The sequence below is a fragment of the Elaeis guineensis genome, chromosome 9, assembly GCF_000442705.2.
Source record: "Elaeis guineensis isolate ETL-2024a chromosome 9, EG11, whole genome shotgun sequence".
Lineage (NCBI taxonomy): Eukaryota > Viridiplantae > Streptophyta > Magnoliopsida > Arecales > Arecaceae > Elaeis > Elaeis guineensis.
Window position 1 is genome coordinate 94,050,662 of NC_026001.2, and position 18,615 is coordinate 94,069,276.

Sequence of the window (18,615 nt, forward strand, 5' to 3'; positions counted from 1 at the left end):
TTTACAACCCGCTCCCCTGGTCAATTTGCATTTCATAATGGTTAAACTTTCAACATGTAGGGCAGCCTGCATGCTTCCAAGACATTTCCACAATTATCATATCTGAATATTAAACTAATCTTTTGTTTTATGGTAAGAAGGCATGAAGCTAATTCAATGTATAATTATCAGTACATGCGTATGAGGCCAATGCATTGGGCGGCTCACCCCTCCAAGGTCAGTCTTTCCCCACTACCCATTCACACCCCACGCCACCCCCCTCCCTCTCTCTCTCTCCCCCCCCACCTTATAAAAATCCGATTTTTTCCCTCCCCTTCGCTTCAAATCACGTCAATCGGATCTGAAAGCGCGAAAAGTGTTGATAGAATTCGATCCTGGGAACCCCAGGACCGACTCAATGCGATCGGTGGAGGAGAGATTTGGATGAAAAATCCGATCTTGGAGGCTTTTTCTTCCCCAAATTGTGATCTTGTTGCGAAATGGGTTGCTTCCCGTGCTTCGATTCAAAGGAGGCAGCGCAGCTAAATCCAGGGGAGGGGAGAGATGACAGGAGGGAGGAGCAGCCCATGGTTCCCCCTCGTGTGGAGAAATTATGTTCTGGTGAGTTGGATTCTTTTGTATACCTACTGAACTATGCAGTGAATAGATCTGATCCAGAGTCTTGGAGCTCTCTGTGCTGAGATGGAAGCTCAGTCTTAGTTTCTTCAATCCCAGTTAACGAGAAAAAAGAAGCCTAATATGTCTTTGATTAGATCTGACCGATGTATGATCTGTTTGCAAATGATTAACCTTAGTATGTCTTTCCAATTGGTAGTATGGATTTTGAGTTTTCATTTGTTGATTCTCTGATGATAGAGTGCGATTGGTTAGTTTGAACTTCAAACATTTCAATGAGTTTTAAGATTTATCAAGAATGAGCTCAGTCGAATTCATTTTGTTGATCCATTATAAAGTTCAGAACTTTAATTATAGATCATGGATTCTGTTCGATGATTTCCCAGTTTTCTACCAGGTTAGAGATTTTTATTTGGATTTTTCTTTTTGATTTGCAGGAGCTGATAGGTTGAAGACGAGAAGCCATTTGGATTCGAAAAAGGAGTCATTGGGAACAAAGGAGGGGCCTGGTTTTAATATTTCAGCACATACATTCACCTTCCGGGAGCTTGCGGTGGCAACAAAGAATTTTAGACCAGAATGTTTTTTAGGGGAAGGGGGGTTCGGACGGGTCTATAAAGGGCGTCTCGAAAGCACGGGTCAGGTAATTCATTCAAATTGCATGAGAATTGTGTTTATAACTTGATCTCTTCTTATATGCTTGAGGTAGAAGATAATCTTTTGTGAACTAAGTGCCACCTTGTTCGGAGAATACTTGAATCCATTAGCAAATGTAAAAATGATGAGCAACAACAAATAAAAAAAGCAGTTGGTTGATTGATATGTCTACATATTTCATAGGTTGTAGCTGTAAAACAGCTCGATCGGAATGGGCTTCAAGGAAACAGAGAGTTTCTGGTGGAGGTCCTCATGCTTAGCCTGTTGCATCACCCCAATCTAGTTAATCTTATTGGCTATTGTGCTGATGGAGATCAACGCCTTCTCGTGTATGAGTATATGCCCTTGGGATCATTGGAAGATCATCTGCATGGTATGATTTCTGTGCTCCTTTTGTTGGTCTTTTAAATGTGTGATTGCTATTTGTGGTAAGATCAAGTGAAAATAATATGCTCTGGCAATTTATTGTGCTCTACTTCTTTCTTTCTTTTGCTTTTGCTTTTGCTTTCTTATGTCAAACTCAAGGTTTCTTTGATTGAGAAATGGATAAACCAATAAACAAACAATCTCAAACGACATAAACGCTAATATATTCTCAGAATGATCTCAGTTGCAAATATTGAGCCTTTGCATTCTTACTGTAGCAAGCTCTTAGCTTTTCATTTTTGGACCAATTTTTTTTTTATAAGATGGTGAATATTTATCCAGTTTCTATCACCAGAGAACGCAGATGAAATAATTGTAATGCCTACTTTTATCTCCATTTAAATTATGCTGATGTTCTTTTTTTAGATATTTTGTGTAGTTTACTTCATACAGATCCAACTAGTATAGTTATTAGAAAGGCCATTCTTCTATAAATGCTCAGATTATAACCATATGAACAAGTATGAACCAAATCAATCTTCATCTTCTTAAATTGGATTAAGTCTTCTTGTTCCAAGCATCTTGATGCTGCTTCTTGCTTTGCTTAACCAGTTCTTTGTGCGCTTTTAATTTGAAACTTTGTTTGCACTCTCACATTGACATGTTTTCCTATATAAGAAGTGGAAGGGGCATAAAGTGAAAAATAGCAGATGGCTGTAGCTGTAGCTTGTTAGCTCAACTTGATTTAGGTTATTCTATTTTCCACGTCAAGGAATCATCTCTATTTCCATTTATACTTGCTAGGATCAGAAACAAAACAATGCTTCACCTCTATTTCTTATCTTTGCAATCACTGTCCATTCTAAATCTTCTGCATGCTTTCCCTTGTTCATTTTTCTGCATCCAAAGCATTACATTCATCCAAAATCATAAATAGAAACTTATGATGATGACTTAATTATCACTATATTCATTGGATAGAACTTAAAGAGCTTACTTATAAATGGAAGAAATAGGTAAATAATAGAAACCTTAGGATCAATCTAGCAATTTTTGTTGTACCAGGTAATTCTATGTGAAAGGAAGCTCAGATATTCTTAGATTATTTGATTTTCTTTGGGATTAAGAATGATAAAGATGGTGAACTAGGATTATAATTTCTCCACCTTCATTCACCATAAAGTCTTAACTCTATCAAACATTTTCTCAAATATCCAACTATCACCCCTCTTCCTAGCTGTGATTACATTTAGGGGATGTTTGGTATGGGGTGATCCACACAAGATCAAGAGTGATATGGGTGGAGGTGATGAGATCACCGCATTTGGTTACTCCATAGTGATCCTACGCGGTAGTAATTTCAAATCACCCTCACTCCTCAAAATATCTCCCAACCTAGTGATGGGATATCCATCCTTGAGGTCGGAAATCTAAGGTCACCCCCAGACAGTGATATTGGGCTAAAATATAAGGATAAAAATATCCCTCAGTCTAATAAAAAAATGATGCATCAATGTACCGTTAATATATTATATTAATATTATATATAATATTATATTATATTTGATATTATATATTATCTTTATTATATATATATTATATAATATATTATTAATCATATTATTGTCATGTTATGATTCACTGATAATTTTAAATTAGAGTAGAAATATCTTACTATTTTTTATATTTATATAATAAAAATATTTAATATGTTACTTCTATTTGCCTTATTTTTCTAATCAATATAAATATTCATATTAATAAATAATATATTATAAGTGTAAATAAAAATATTAATTCTATAGTAACAATTTATATTATTTTATAGAATATATTAATTATTAATATATTAATAAATGTAGTAATATTTTATTTATAATATATTATATATGATTAATAAATATATTTTTATGGAATATATTATGGGTAATTTTGGTACTATATAATTAGTGATCTTGGATTCCCATAGAATACCAAACAGGTTACTCGTGGATATCCTAAGATTTTTAATCACTGGACCATTGCCTACCACATGCAATGATCTTAGATCACTGATGATTAGATCACCATAGGATTTAGATCACCAGTGATTTTAGATCACCGTGCTGATCCCATTTGGATCACCAAATGCTACCCAACATGATGCATGTGCCTGTTGACTTATGCATTAGAACTCATATAACTGATCTTTTTTGTATGTATGGCAATCATTTATTTGGAATGCTTACTAAATGTAAGCTAGTTTAACCACGTATTGGGAGTTATGAAGATGGTAGTTCTAATCATAAGTTGTAATAAGATTATATTGAATGATTTTGATGATTAACTATGGCATATGTATGAGATAAGCATCAATAATTAATGGATCTTTTTTATTTAATTAACCCGTAACTAATCAATGGATCTTCCTGTTCCTTTGTTGGCTGTCTATTAAGATGTACTTCAGCATATACAGGTTAAATCCATCTATTTTTTTAGTTAGCTTATAGGCCTATCTCTGCTCTCGTCACCTATTGAAAGCCAAATCATTTGAACTTTATTAACTTAAACTCTCTTTCTGTGACTTTTCCACATCTTTTTACCCTTGAACCTGGAGGTTTTTCCTCATTATGTTGTTTCTAACCCATATCTTGCATATCAAAACCAACTTTTATGGTTTTCCGGTTTACTCTATTTGAAATAGACTATAGCTTTTCTGATATATGTGATTCCCACCCTAATCTTATTTTTGTGGCCATTTCATTGCCTAACAATCTAGTTCCTACAATAGAGTAGGCATTGTAGAACTTCTAGTAGAAACATTCCCATTTTATTTTAAGGTAAGCATGGCATTCTTTAGTTAATGAACTGAATAACCTCGTGGTCAGGACGGAATTGGCTCATCTGGTTCCTTTCATCTAAAATCTGATATATGATCAGATAAAAGAAGATCTGGTCTGCATTTTTTTATGGGACAAAATTCTTTTGTTTTACTAGGTTATTTTACATGCAAGCCATGTGACTTTCCAAAATTTTTGAGTTATGTGCAAGTCCTGTAACCATTTTTCACCCTCCCTTGGTGAATCATGCATAAAACATGTGAAAGATTATAATTATGCTACATATTAGCTTTTTAGTTGTGAGCATCGAAGGAATAGGGTTTTCAAGTGACTTGCCTCTTCCTTACAGTTAGAACTTAGAAGTGGCTGCTGATCCCCCTAATGTGGTACCATGCAGCTCTTTCTTTGGTTTTCAAGGAATATCATGATGTTCCAGTGATGGCACTTTCTACTCTCCTCTTGCTAATGATTATTACTTGACAAACCCAGTGATGATGTTTCACCAGCTTTCGGGCTTGTAAATGGCCTTATGTCCATATTACTGGATTTGTTACCTGCAAGAACAAGACGTGTATGTATATTGTTTTAAGTTGTCCCATTGGATTACACAGAATTTATAAGATCTTGCCATTTCACCTCTTCATTTCATCTTCTTCCCAAGTCTAGGGGCCCTTTGGAAGAGTTGCTTCTTGGTTGCATGAGCTTAATTTGCTTAGCCAACAAGCTGGGTCTATGTTTCCATCCTTTGGCTTTAAAGATCTTGGTCCCTCTTCTGTCTGAAACTATCTTGGTCGGATATCTCTGCTATTTTTTAGATCAATGAAAAGACTGAGAGCCAGCCAGAAAATTCTGTACCAAGCTTTTGTGGACTATAGCTTGATCCGCAACGCCAACTTCAAATAGACTGTATCTTGTTGGAGATTTTAATTTGCGTCTATGGTTTTGTAGGCTCCCACTTTGTGTGGTCAGTCTCATGGTTCTGCTTAAATACATGCTTAAACAATTGTCACTTGCCTGCTATATGACTCGGTTCACACATCATAATCATCACTTTGACAGATCTTGATGTATGCCAGTTGATCTGAAATGTTCCTTTCCCAATAAAAATAGCAACTTTGGATTCAACTAATCAACGAAAAGTCTTTCATTTTTGTAAGATGTAAGAAGCGAGTGCTTTTGCTTGCACTATTGGGAGCTTGTGATCAAATACTTTTATGATCCTTGCAGACCTCCCACCCGAAAAAGAACCACTGGATTGGAATACAAGGATGAAGATTGCCGCAGGTGCAGCCAAAGGGTTGGAGTACCTTCATGATAAAGCAAATCCTCCAGTTATATATAGGGACTTCAAATCATCCAACATATTATTGGATGAGGGGTTTCACCCAAAGCTTTCTGATTTTGGGCTTGCCAAACTCGGTCCTGTTGGTGATAAATCACATGTCTCAACAAGGGTGATGGGAACCTATGGATATTGTGCTCCAGAGTATGCTATGACTGGACAATTAACAGTCAAGTCTGATGTATATAGTTTTGGTGTTGTACTTTTGGAGTTGATTACTGGAAGGAAGGCCATCGACAGCACCAGAGCACATGCGGAACAAAATCTTGTTTCATGGGTAAGCTTTCTTTGTTTGCTTCTGGTAGTGTTTGCCAAATCACTTGTATCCCAATTAGATTTGAGCACTTCCCAATTTTCAATTTAAAAGTGATGCAGCTGGGAGCAAGGTTCGTTGTCTTGGTACTGGACTCCGCACCGGTATCATCCTATTACAATGTCGCTATGCGGTTTGGTACGGTATGAGATACCGTATTGAGTGTCAGTATGGTACGAGACACCTTACTAGATGGCATGGCAAATCATATTTGAGAGTTTGTACCATGAAATAATCATTGTTTGTTCTCTTCATTTTTATTATGTATCTGTTGCTTTCTGTTGTCTAATAAGGCATTTTATTAGGCAATGGTAGGCAAGCTAATTGTTTTAGCCTATTTTTGCTGAGTATATTATTCAAATTAATATACTGAAAATATCAAATTGCATCAAATAAAACTAGTCATTCACCTTTTTCCACTAGGTGGAAATAGAAGCGGAAAGATGTGGGGGAATCATGAATTTGAAATTCTACTCAGAGATAGTTCAACCGCACTTTTTTCTATAATTTTCAAAATTTTCAAAAAAAAATTTATTATCTCATTTTTAAAATTAGATTTTATTCTTGTAAACCTCGTAGATGTGCAAAACATGTTGTAATTTTTGCAGTATACCAGAACAGACCCTTAAGATCATCAATTCAACAAAACCAAGGTAGAAGTAGAACCATGGTAAAGAAAGCGCAGCATTCATGACTGGTTCATTAAGATGCTGAAATAAATGTGTTTACAGGCATATAAAGATGTAGATGGACTAGCACCATGGAAGATTAGGCAATAAATGTCTGTCAGGGAAGACCAACCATTTATTCTCTGGGGTTTAATTTCTGTTGGAAGTTCTGAGCAGTAACAAAGGGAGTTAGCAATTGTGGGGGGACACAACCATGAAGATAAATGGGAGTGAATTTTATCCATTACAATGCTGTGCTTCTGTAGTAACCAAACCATTCTTCAATTTAGATTACTTCTTTCATATATTACGTGGATGTAGACTTGAGATACTCAAGCATTGCATGAAAACTTATGCTTTTCCTACTTTCAATAAAAAAGATCATGCCAATTTGTATAACTTTGCAGGCTCGGCCCATGTTCAATGACCGAAGGAAACTCCCAAAGCTAGCTGATCCAAAGCTGCAAGGGCGATACCCCATGCGTGGGCTCTACCAGGCTCTTGCTGTGGCTTCCATGTGCATCCAAGAGGAAGCTGCCTCCCGCCCTCTCATCGCTGATGTTGTAACTGCTTTGGCCTATTTGGCATCCCAAGCTTTTGATCCCAATGCAGTACCTAATTCCAACAGCAGGTCTGGTGGGGAAAGGAGGAGCAGGAATAGCGATGAGAAAGGTGGAAGGATGCTAGCAAAGAATGATGATGGAGGGTCCGGCCGTAAGTGGGAACTTGATGTGGATAAAGAAGATTCTCCGAGGGAGACAATTGGGATCTTGAACAGGGACTTTGATCGGGAGCGAGCCGTGGCAGAGGCCAAGATGTGGGGAGAGAATTGGAGGGAGAAGAGACGGGTTAATGCTAATGCACAGGGTGCTTTCGATGCTGCAAGTGGAAATGGGTAGCACATAATCGAACACTTCTCTTTCCATTTTTTTTTTTTTTTATCTGTATAAGAGTGGAAACCATAGAGTAAGGAGCTTGTTACATGCTACCTTTTCATTTCTTTTTTCCTCCTCTTTCATTTAATAAGATTTAAGTGTGTATATTTTCTATAGGCAGGGAGGCTTTCAAGTGGTTGTGGGTGGTAACCAGACATGCTGTTTTGCCTATGAAGCTTTTAAAAAATTTTGAGAGATGGAAGAGATCTGTATGATGTGTACTTTTTATATTATTTTGCTTCCTCCTGGGTTTTAACCATCAGAAGGTACCTTTTGCATTCCACTTCTGTGACAAAAGGATCTGTTGCGTAATAGCTAAGCTTCTGATAACGAAGGAAGGTGCAAAGCTGGGATATGCTTCTGTTTCCAACTGTTTGGGATCACACGTCACAAGTAAACTTTGAATAGAAACACATATGTTTGTTCTCTTCAGATTGTCATATTCCTTGATATTTGGTAGGTTGCCACCCTTGCATGTTTTAATGCCGTGTGTGAGACTGTGTCTGCTTGCCCCCCTCTCTCTCTCGCTCTTTCTCTCTCTCTCTCTCTCTCTATATATATACATGTGTGTGTGTGTGTGTGTGTCTGTCTATATCTATAGAGAAGCAAATTGCTGATTGGTTGCAATCCTATTCCATGTGGAACACTGTGATCCTCCTTCTACATGGTTCCCTAGGTCTAGATGAACTATAGCAACCGAACATACGATTCAATCTGTCGAGCCGTCACCTTTCTCCTAACAAACAGGGATGGAAATGGAGCACTTTTGGAATTTTGTTCGCCAGCCGGACTGTTTGTTCTATCGGCTTCTCGATCATGGATGCCTTTTCTACTCACCATAGTTTAAAACTCATCTAGTTACTGAAAACTTGGCCAAGTCAACTCAATTCAGCAAATTTCAAAACAGTTTAATAGGACACATTGCGTAAAATTCAGATTTTAGATCAGTCTTGACTCGGCTGACTCGTTGAGTTACTTGAAGCCTGGTCTAAGTCATTTGACACAATTAAATCTTATACATTAATTATAATCCAATTCAGTACCATCTTTTCATTTTCAGATTTTTCAATCCAAAACAGGTTATTTGAAACTGTCTTTTAGCATATTTAATATGAAAATATAACAATATGAATGAAATATGAATTGTTAGAACAATTCCTAATCCACCGCACAGCACCATCACTCCCAAGTCCTATCATGTGTTAAGGGGATTTTTTTTTGGCGGCCTCCTCTCCTAGTGCTCGATGTCAATATACAGTTAGTAGTAGAAAATGTTTCAAACAATCAACGTTGTCTCTTTTTTCGATTAAATTAATATAGTGTTTGTATGTCAACTGTAAATTATGGATTGAGAGTTCTCTATGTGTATATATAAATGTCGTTGTTTAGATTCTCAAATGTCAGTATTCAATAATAAATATTATGCATGTTTATGCACACATACATACATATATACATAGATGGATAGGTGTGTGTGTGTGCATATGTATGTATGTGTATGATGTCGAGTCTTGACATTCAAGATTATTGGTACCTAACCAAATTTTTGAATTGGCTTGACTCTACTAACTTTCAAGTTGAGTGAGTTTTTGGAGTTTTCAAGTTAGGCTCTTTGTAAACTTCAATTCTTCAGAAATTTTATAAACCAAAAAAGTTGACATAATCATATGGCTGGAACTCATAGTATTATAAGCATTTCTTTTCATTTCATCCAATATTGATTGTAGTCCAATTTGTATGTGTTTCTTTTATTCCTTGAAAATTTACTCAATATGATGCTAACTACTTTTGAGAGTCAATCAAGTAATCTTGAAATGTCAAGCGATGAAATAACAATTGTTTTCCCGATAACATTTACCATCATCATCTATTTATCTAATTCACCTCCTAGTAGAAAATTGGACTCATTCTAAAAATTTCCTTTGGCAACTATATATAGGTCATACTCCGTAGTCCTTTGTCGGAGGAGACTATCCAGATCTTTGATTTAAATTTAGCTAAATTGCCTAAGGTTATCTCTCATCTATCAATTGGTTTTTATTTCTTAGGTAGGATATTGATATATTACCAAAATTATAGCTAATAAGCCAAGATTGTTTGTGGGTCTTCCTTTTATTTAGTGGATTTTAAAAAATTATTTAATTAGGTGGAGTTTTAGAAATTATTAGCATACAGGTGCATTAAGTTGAACAAACTTAGCTACCTATCAACATAGACTAATGTTTACTCAATCTGATTGATCAAATTAGTTATATGTATAGGGTGGACTAGTAGCCATCCTTCATTTTATATTAATGGTTAGATCTATTTGTAAATTTTGTTCAATGTATGGACGCATTGCCTGGTAACCATAGCCATCCTTCATTTTATTTAAACTGCACATTACTAGCTAGATTTCCCTAATTGATCTCTAGCGCTAGCAATATTTGGCCAATTGAAGATTCAATAATCAGGCACAGGACCCTTTACGCACACACAGACACACACACACACACTCTCTCTCTCTTTCATGCATATACACACACACACACATGCACACGCACACGCACGCACAAAGAGAGAAAGAGATAGGGAGAGATTTGGCTATATTCGAATGGATCTCCATTTAAATTTGATCAAGTCTACATTGGATAATGATGGTCTTACATCGATAATCTGAGCTCTTAGATGCGATTTACTATCTATAAACTATTTATATATAAAAAAATATTTTATTTAGAGATCTTCAATCTATGCATTAGACTCTCTCTCTCTCTCTCTCTCTCTATATATATATATATATATATATATATAGGTCTAGGTTAGAGGACTTTACAATCATTTGATTCTTTTATGTATATTTAGAGAAAGTAGATCATATATATATATATATATATATATATATATATATATATATATATATAGGTCTAGGTTAGAGGACTTTACAATCACTTGATTCTTTTATGTATATTTAGAGAAAGTAGATCATCGATGTGGGACTCTTATTATCCAATATAGATATGATCAAATCTGAGTGAAGATTTATTCGAGTATAGCTAAATCTAGTGCTCTCTCTCTTTCTATATATAAAGAGAGAAAAAATATGCATAGCAAGTCTATATAGAACCCGATATAGAATTTATAGATCATGATGAAATCTTCATGCAAAATTATTTTTAATTGCTAGTGGTACTTATGGTTAGATTTATTTATAAATTTTGTTCAATGTGATTTATAGTGGCATCTCCTGGTGATCATGATCAGTATCCATCCTGTTAGGAAATACACCTTAAGATTCGGTCCACATTGAGCCCACAACGAGATCTAAGACGATGAAGTCCAACGAGTCCAAAAGTAGCTCAAACAGAATCTAGACGATGAAGATATACATAAAAAAAGGCTCGAAGCAGTGGCACGATGCACAAGGCGGTGATGGCAGGGCGATTGGGCCTCATAGAGATGCGAGCATGCGTAGGCGCACGCTGGCGGGCCCAGCGAGGGCATGTGCGCTGGTCGGCCCAACACGCATGGGCGGCCAGGCCCAGTGCCCCTGCGCAGTCCATCGTGGACTGTGAGGCGCTGGACAGTCCATGGGGCTGTATGGACTGAACATGCGGTCCATGCATGGTACAGAAGTGTTTTTGCATGATTCGACGATCCAGATCATAGTCGATTGTGATCGGACAGTTGCAACTCAATTCAGGCATGATCAGACATGATAAAAGGCTGTTTTACATGATCAGACGGCACTGCTGCGAGCTGATCATGATCGAATGGCCACAGATGGTTCTAGGATTGATTGGGACTCTGTATTCTTACTGAAACAGTATTTTTGAGATTCTGGAGTCTATATAGCTTCGATTGACGAGCCGTTTATTACATTGGAGAGCTGGTGATGTCCTGAAGGTGTAAAAAGGTTTCAAAAGAGATTTCAAAGAGTTTTTGTAAGGATTTTGAAACTTTTTGTTGAGAGACTCTTGTACAAGAGTTGAGTGGTGAGTTCCTCTTATATTGGTTTTGTTTTATTCTCTTATAGTGAAATTTGCACGCCCCATGGAGGTAGGCTTGAGGCCAATCCACATATTTATATTGTGTTTCTTATTTTGTTTCTTCTTTCTTTCTGCTGCATCATGTGGTACCGGATCTTGCACAACAATTGATATCAGAGCAAGGTGGTACCAGAACATAGGTTGCGACGGTGATGATCAAGATAGAAGATGAAAAATACAAGCACAATCAAGATAGAGATCAATCGGTTCAATGGAAAGAGCAATTTTTTCTTGTGGCAGGTAAAGGTGAAGGATGTGCTCATCCAGCAAGGGTTGATCGATGCTCTCTTGTGTCAGGAGAAGCCGACTACTATGGAGGTACAAGATTGGAGGCGATTCTAGATGCAGGTGGTTAGTACAATCCATTTGTACCTAACGAATGAGGTGGTGATTCATGTGCTTGACGAGACTTCTTCGATGATGCTGTGGTCGAAGCTTGAGGAATTGTATATGGCAAAATCTCTCACCAACACCCTCTTTCTCTGGAGATAGTTCTATCAGTTGCGGATAACTGAGAGATAGAGCGTACAAGAGCATCTCAGCCACTTCCAGAAGATTCTCACCGACCTCCTCAGCATTGGCGAGAAAGTTGAGGAGAAGACCAGGATGCTGGTCTTGCTAGCATCGCTTCCCCCTTCGTATAAGTCCTTAGTGACTGCTCTTCTAGTGAGGAAGAGCACCATCAAGATGGGCGAGGTCACTACGGTGATTCTCTAGAACGAGATTCTTAAGAGGGAGAATCTAGTTTCGAGCTCAGATGGCGGCAACTCAGCTTGGTGGTTTTTGAAGGAGCAAGAGGCAGCAGATAGAGTAACAGAAGATCATGACAAAGGCAGTCCAAGTCCAGGATGAGAGACTTGAGCAAGACCAGATGTTATCAGTGTGACGAGTTGGGGTATTTAGCTAGAGATTGCCCTTAACTCAAGGATCAGACGAGGGCGGCTGCAGCGACGACCAGTAGCGACTCAGAGGGTGATGCCCTGGAGATATCTAACGAAGTATCTACTTCTTCTCAATAGTGGATTTCAGATTCTGCATGCATCGATCATGTATATTGTAGAGAAGAGCAGTTTGACTCCCTGGAGAGCAGTGAGAACACTATTTATCTATCGAATGGATCGAGCTGTGCGATCAAAGGTATCGGGATGGTCAGCTGGAAGATACATGATGGTACAGTGAAAAGATTGAGGGAGGTCCGATACATACCCAATTTCAGACGAAATCTTATCTCACTGAGCAGACTGGATTCGAGAGGCTACAGGACGGTAGCTGGTGAATGAATCCTAAAGGTGTTATATGATGATAGGATTATTCTAGAGGAGAAAAAGAGGATGAGAGGATATTACTACCCGATGGGGAGTCCAGTGCGAGGTGGAGCTTCAGGAGCCAGGAGGAACCTAGAGCAAGGTGGAGCTCCAGTGGAGGTAGATCGAACACTATACAGGAGACTCGGGAGGACGAGAGATGACATCGCAGGATGAGATTTCTATTACCACATGATGATACCCCGAGCAGATCTTTGGTCAGAGTGGACACAGCCCATGATGGAGGTGGGATCGAGAGGCCTGGCTCGACTCTCATATTTGTCCATCTATGAGACAGCAGGCATGTCTTAGGATATAAGGGTGAGATGGATCACAGACTCTCAGAGAAAGATGGAGGTCGAATATCGAGTCGAGATAGAGATTGTTAGAAAATATACATCAAAATTCGATCCATATTGAGTTAGATGGAGGTCGAATATCGAGTCGAGATAGAGATTGTTAGAAAATATACCTCAAAATTCGATCCATATTGAGTCCACAACGAGGTTCAGGATGATGAACGGAGTCCAACAAGTTCAAGAACAACCCAAATGGAGTCCAGACGACGAAGATATACATGAAAGAAGGCTCGGAGCGGTGGCACGATGCACGAGGTGATGGTGGTCGGGCCCGATGGAGACGTACGTGCAGGCGCCCAGGCCTAGCACCCCTGTGCGGTCCACCATGGGCTGCGAGGCACTGGGCAGTCCATGGGGCCGCGTGGATCGAACATGCGGTCCACGCATAGTCTAGGGGTGTTTTTGCGCGATCCGATAGTTTAAATCGTAGTCGGTCATGATCGGATGGCTGGAACTCAATCCGAACATGATCAAAGGCCATTTTGCATGATCGGATGGCTCTGGTATTAGCCGGTCATGATCGGACGATCATGGATGGTTCTAGGATTGATTGGGACTCTGTATTCTTACTGAAACAGTATTTTTGAGATTTTATAGTCTATATAGCTCCGATTGACGAGCCATTTATTACGTTGGAGAGCTGGTGACATCTTGGAGGTTTAGAAAGGCTTCAAAAGAGGTTTCAGAGAGTTTTTGTAAGAATTTTGAGATTTTTTTTGAGAGATTTTTGTATAAGGGTTGAGTTCCTCTTGTATTGGTTTTATTTTATTCTCTCATAGTGAAACTTGCACGCCCTGTGAAGGTAGGCTTGAGGTCAATCAACATATTTGTGTTGTATTTTTTATGTTATTTCTTCTTGTTTCCTATTGCACCGTGTGGTACCGGATCCTACACAACGCATCCTTCATTTCAAACTACAAATCACTAGCTAGATTATTCTAACTGATTCTTAACTCTAGCAAAATTTGGCTAATTGTAGGTTTCACATTGGAGCACATGACTCTTCTTTGCAAACTAGATTTTTCAGCAAAATTGGATTACTACCATCCATTGGGAGATTTACTGTGGGTATGTGAGTGCACATATGTAATTTTGGCTTGTCGTAAAGTAAGCCCATTTCATGGTGGAAATGGAATGGAACAAGATACTTGTGGTGCAAATTGTTAAAGATACAGGCATTAGACTATCGTTTACGACACATAAATGCGGCGGAGGTTGTTTCTTAGCAAGAGTATTGAGGTCGGTCTATAGAAATGTCCAAGGTTCATGGTGCTCAATACATGTGTTGGCCAAGGAACCTTTGTAACAAAGCTATAACAAAGTTGATGTTGTCCTACATGAATTTTCATGCGAGTTGATTTGGTTTGGCCTCTTTAATTTTTGTAAGTTTATAAAGCCTTTTGACAGAAATATTTGAGAAAAATAAAATAAAATAAAAATAAGATTTTAGGGATGACATGAATCACCTCCTTAGTAGGTGAACTCATGGTCCCTTAAATTTTAGGGGTGACATTGGCCCTTAAATCGTGGAACGTCTTCCAAAAGCTTAAAACCTTTGGATCTCGGACACCAGACTGGTCCAAAAGAAGCCCATCATTCGTGAGAAAAAAACTCCAAACTTGACCGTTAGAAATCCACCGTTCCTTCAAAGGTGGATCAATTATTGGTTCGACTTGATGCACAGTGCACCATAAATTATTTAATTATTTTTCTTCCTTAATTAACACACGTCTTATCATACATTTAATACCTATCCCTCGTAATAACACGTGTTACCATAGATTTCATACCTTTGAGTGGGTCCCACTCATGATTGGTTTCCATGGGGTCCCACTCAAACCTAGCACTCATCATGCATGTGATTCGATCTGATTGGCACCTGAGGAGCCACTTGGCATCGACCCTAAGCCACCTCACACGTGTGCAACCATCCACCAACCTCCCTCGATGGACTCTCTCTCTCTCTCTGTCCCCCCCCTCTTTCTTCTCGCAGGTTTTTGAGGACTCACCACAGACTTCTTTCCGCTGCCAAACTAAAGAGAGAAACAAGCTTTGTTATAGCATGCACACGAGCCTTGTTTATGCCGCAAGATATGCACCAAAGTATCGACTTACGGAAAAAGCCTTCCATTCTCCCTTACACAAGCTTTGTTAACAAAGAAAACCACATTACAATCAACGTAAACAACTAATATATATAAAAGACTATAACTCTCTCTCTCTCTCTCTCTGTCTCTTTCTTTCTGTAGCATCTAGCGTTCGGAAGGATGTCATAAGCTAAGAAATGGACTGAATAGACTTGAGAGGTTCCAGCCAAGAGAAAGAGTGTGCACTCAAGTCTTTTGTCCCATGAGGGTTGCATGTGCTATCAAACCTCGAGCTGGTTCATCTCAATCTCCTTCTGGCCTTCCATGTTTTCCATGTCGCCATCATTGGTTGGTTCATGCCGCTCTTGACCCTCTTTGTCAGCATTCTCTTCACCATGGACAGCTGGTGAGCCGATCACATCGATGGGATGGACCTCCGAGGTCCTCTCGCTTGTGCCTACCTTTGTGATTGTTATGATGTGTTCAGCTACCTTCTGATGATCATATGCAACCTTCTCAGTACCCTTGTAGGCTATGTAGATTCCCATTTGGACGACTCCAAAGATAAAACCCAGTATGTTTGGTAGCTATTAGAGCAACACGTGGCACAAGTAATCAATAACTAATAAGAGATTGGTGCAAAAGTAATAGGAAATCATACTTGGCAAACAACTAGGCATGCAATTACCGCTACATATATGTCTTTTGTCAGCAGACCGTATGAAAACCAAGCGATGGCACTCATTGTGAGAAAGAACGATAGCCAGAAGGGCATGAATTCTACACTCTTTGTTCGTATCACTAGCCTCTGCACAAGATAATTAATATATGTTAATATATATGGATTGGTCACCCCAGTTAGTAACCTTTTCTCATTAAAAACAAAGAAGTTAGAAACTACGGATCGAGTGTATTTGGTACTCACGATGATGCTTAAAGGAGCTACGAAGACGCTGATAGAGAAACTCACACAGACCCATCCAAGAACATGAACTCGTTCCGGACCCTTCGCTACCATGAGAGTGACAAGAACTATTAACCCGAATAGCCCCACGTTTAGAAGTAGAAGAACCTGGGCAGTAAAGATCTGCAACCCCAAAGGCACAACTTTTCTAAGAGAAAGATCAATGGTTTCATGCAGTCATCATTAGTGTCCTACAATCATCAGCTAAAAAGAAGTATACCCTAGCTTTCTTCGGAGCATAACTGAGATACATGACGATGTACATGGTCTCGATGACGCATCCAATTGAGTTAATTGTGACTAGAAGATAAGCATCAGCCTTGATGAATGCATAGTATATCCACAGCATGGCACTGAATAGTGCAACCACGTACGGCACCGACTGAAACCCTTCGGTCGATTTCTTCTTGTAGACCCTATAGAACGTTGGCCTGTAATTAAAAGTATGGAATGGCATAGTTGCTCAATTGTCCCATTGACAAAAACTGAAAGAAGGAAATAGAAAAGACGAAGTGGAAGATTAGGAGTGATACTTACAGTGGAGCTAGATACACCATGAATGAGATGATGTTCCCTGTCAATCACCATGTGATGAGAAGGTATCGGTAAGGTTCGATTAATTAAAGGCAATGAATGGAACATGCACAATTAACAAATAAAACAAATCAAGAATTGAAGATACTGAATTAGATAGCTTATTGCAACCATGGTAGAAAGTAAAAGATCACAGGGAAAGGTTGAGGGCCCTAAATATGACCATGACCTGTGGACATCAGAGGCGACAATATACACATATATGAGTCAAATCATCTATGAAGCTGTCGGTTCTTCTCTCGCAGAATGATGAAGCCTTTGAACTTCAAGCTTTTGGCTTCTTAGCCATGATTGATTACGGAGCCGCGGAATAATAAAGATGGAAGCTATCGTATATGACTGTTCTACTCAATAATTTGAGGAAAATATAGTTGTTACATCATTCCAACAGTAGTAAAGAGTTTTAATTTGAAGGGAAAGAAAGGGCGATCCTTATCAATTCTCACAGTCACAACTAATCCATGATAACTATAAGCACATGCAAACATAATCGATTTATGATTAGGTTCTTAGTTCAGCATATTCTACTTTAAGAAGGGTGCACCATCCTAGAATTCTAAAGTTTTGCCACCTTTGCTTATCAAAGGTTAGCAACCTGAATGTTTCTATATGACAGCACATCTAGGTAATCCTTAAATCACTATTCCTAAAAGAAGAAAACCATTTTGGTTCTTTAAGATATAAGCTACCTACTTAATAACAGATTTCTAAGACTCAAGGAAAAAAAAAAAGAAATTCCATGCATGCTTGATATGTACCTAGGATTCCAAAGGTGAAAGCCCAGGGGTGGTCCAATGATAAGCCAGCCATTGCTTCTCTTTGAAGGATAAGATTAGCTGCAGTGGAAGGAAAAAAATAACTCAAAAACAGCAAGCAAGAGTCTTTCTCCTCCTTTGAGAAGAAGGGGAAAAATATCACCTCCTGCACTCTTCCCTCACCCTCCAAATGCCCAAGATGGCTCACAAGGAGCCTGGCCAACTGCCCAAGAACATGCAGTGGTGGTCGATGGGGGTTTGAGGCTTGAGAGGGTGTAGAAGACCCCTTATATAGAAGAAGAGGGGGGTGGGGGTAGGGTGGGAGGGTTGGCCATTTCCTCATAAAATTTACATGAATGATGTGGTATATGATGGGCTTTTCACAAAACCAAACATAGCAATTAATTATTTTGTCAAGTAATTAATGTTAAAGAACAATTTGCAAGAAAACCTACTTCAATCACAAGCTGGTGATATATATCTCTCTATCAATAATTATTCAGATGGTTTCATGTTGGTATGCGGAGCTTATTATATTTACGTTACATCTAGCGGGGGAAAGATAGCCATGATAAGGGGCACCTTTCACGTGAACTCTCTTAAATAAGCCCCACTGTCTCACACATGGCATTCAGCCGTTTCTTCTCTACGCCAGCACCTCTCCCTTGGACGCTCGGACTCTAACCTCCTTTCATGAGTGCGGATTTGCACTACTTTGCTTCTCCCAATTTTCCTCTCCTCCTTTTAATAAACTAAGAAGAAAAAAGCCCTTCTCAAATACAAACCCCATGTATTGGTATAAGCAACTT

General features: G+C 38.6%; 2 protein-coding genes across 3 annotated transcripts; one reads left to right on the forward strand and one right to left on the reverse strand.

The window, feature by feature from the left end:
- Nucleotides 1–227: 227 nt before the first annotated feature.
- Nucleotides 228–7,912, forward strand: LOC105051034 (serine/threonine-protein kinase PBS1). Its single transcript, XM_010931299.3, has 5 exons — nt 228–600; nt 1,053–1,258; nt 1,456–1,645; nt 5,685–6,076; nt 7,188–7,912. The coding sequence occupies exons 1-5, from the start codon at nt 480–482 to the stop codon at nt 7,677–7,679; spliced, it is 1,401 nt and encodes a 466-aa protein (XP_010929601.1). The 5' UTR covers nt 228–479; the 3' UTR covers nt 7,680–7,912.
- A 7,605-nt stretch (nt 7,913–15,517) lies between these two features.
- Nucleotides 15,518–18,164, reverse strand: LOC105051035 (bidirectional sugar transporter SWEET14). 2 transcript variants are annotated; one of them, XM_073243934.1, is made up of 7 exons: nt 17,990–18,164; nt 17,810–17,887; nt 16,995–17,031; nt 16,678–16,888; nt 16,419–16,580; nt 16,182–16,301; nt 15,518–16,080 (listed from the first exon to the last, which is right to left on the reverse strand). In XM_073243934.1, exons 1-7 carry the CDS (start codon nt 18,147–18,149, stop codon nt 15,775–15,777), a joined length of 1,074 nt encoding a protein of 357 aa, XP_073100035.1. In that variant the 5' UTR covers nt 18,150–18,164; the 3' UTR covers nt 15,518–15,774. The 2 variants fall into 2 exon arrangements, with proteins under 2 accessions (XP_073100035.1, XP_010929602.1); XM_010931300.3 differs by having other exon boundaries at nt 17,970–18,114.
- Between the last annotated feature and the right edge of the window lie 451 nt (nt 18,165–18,615).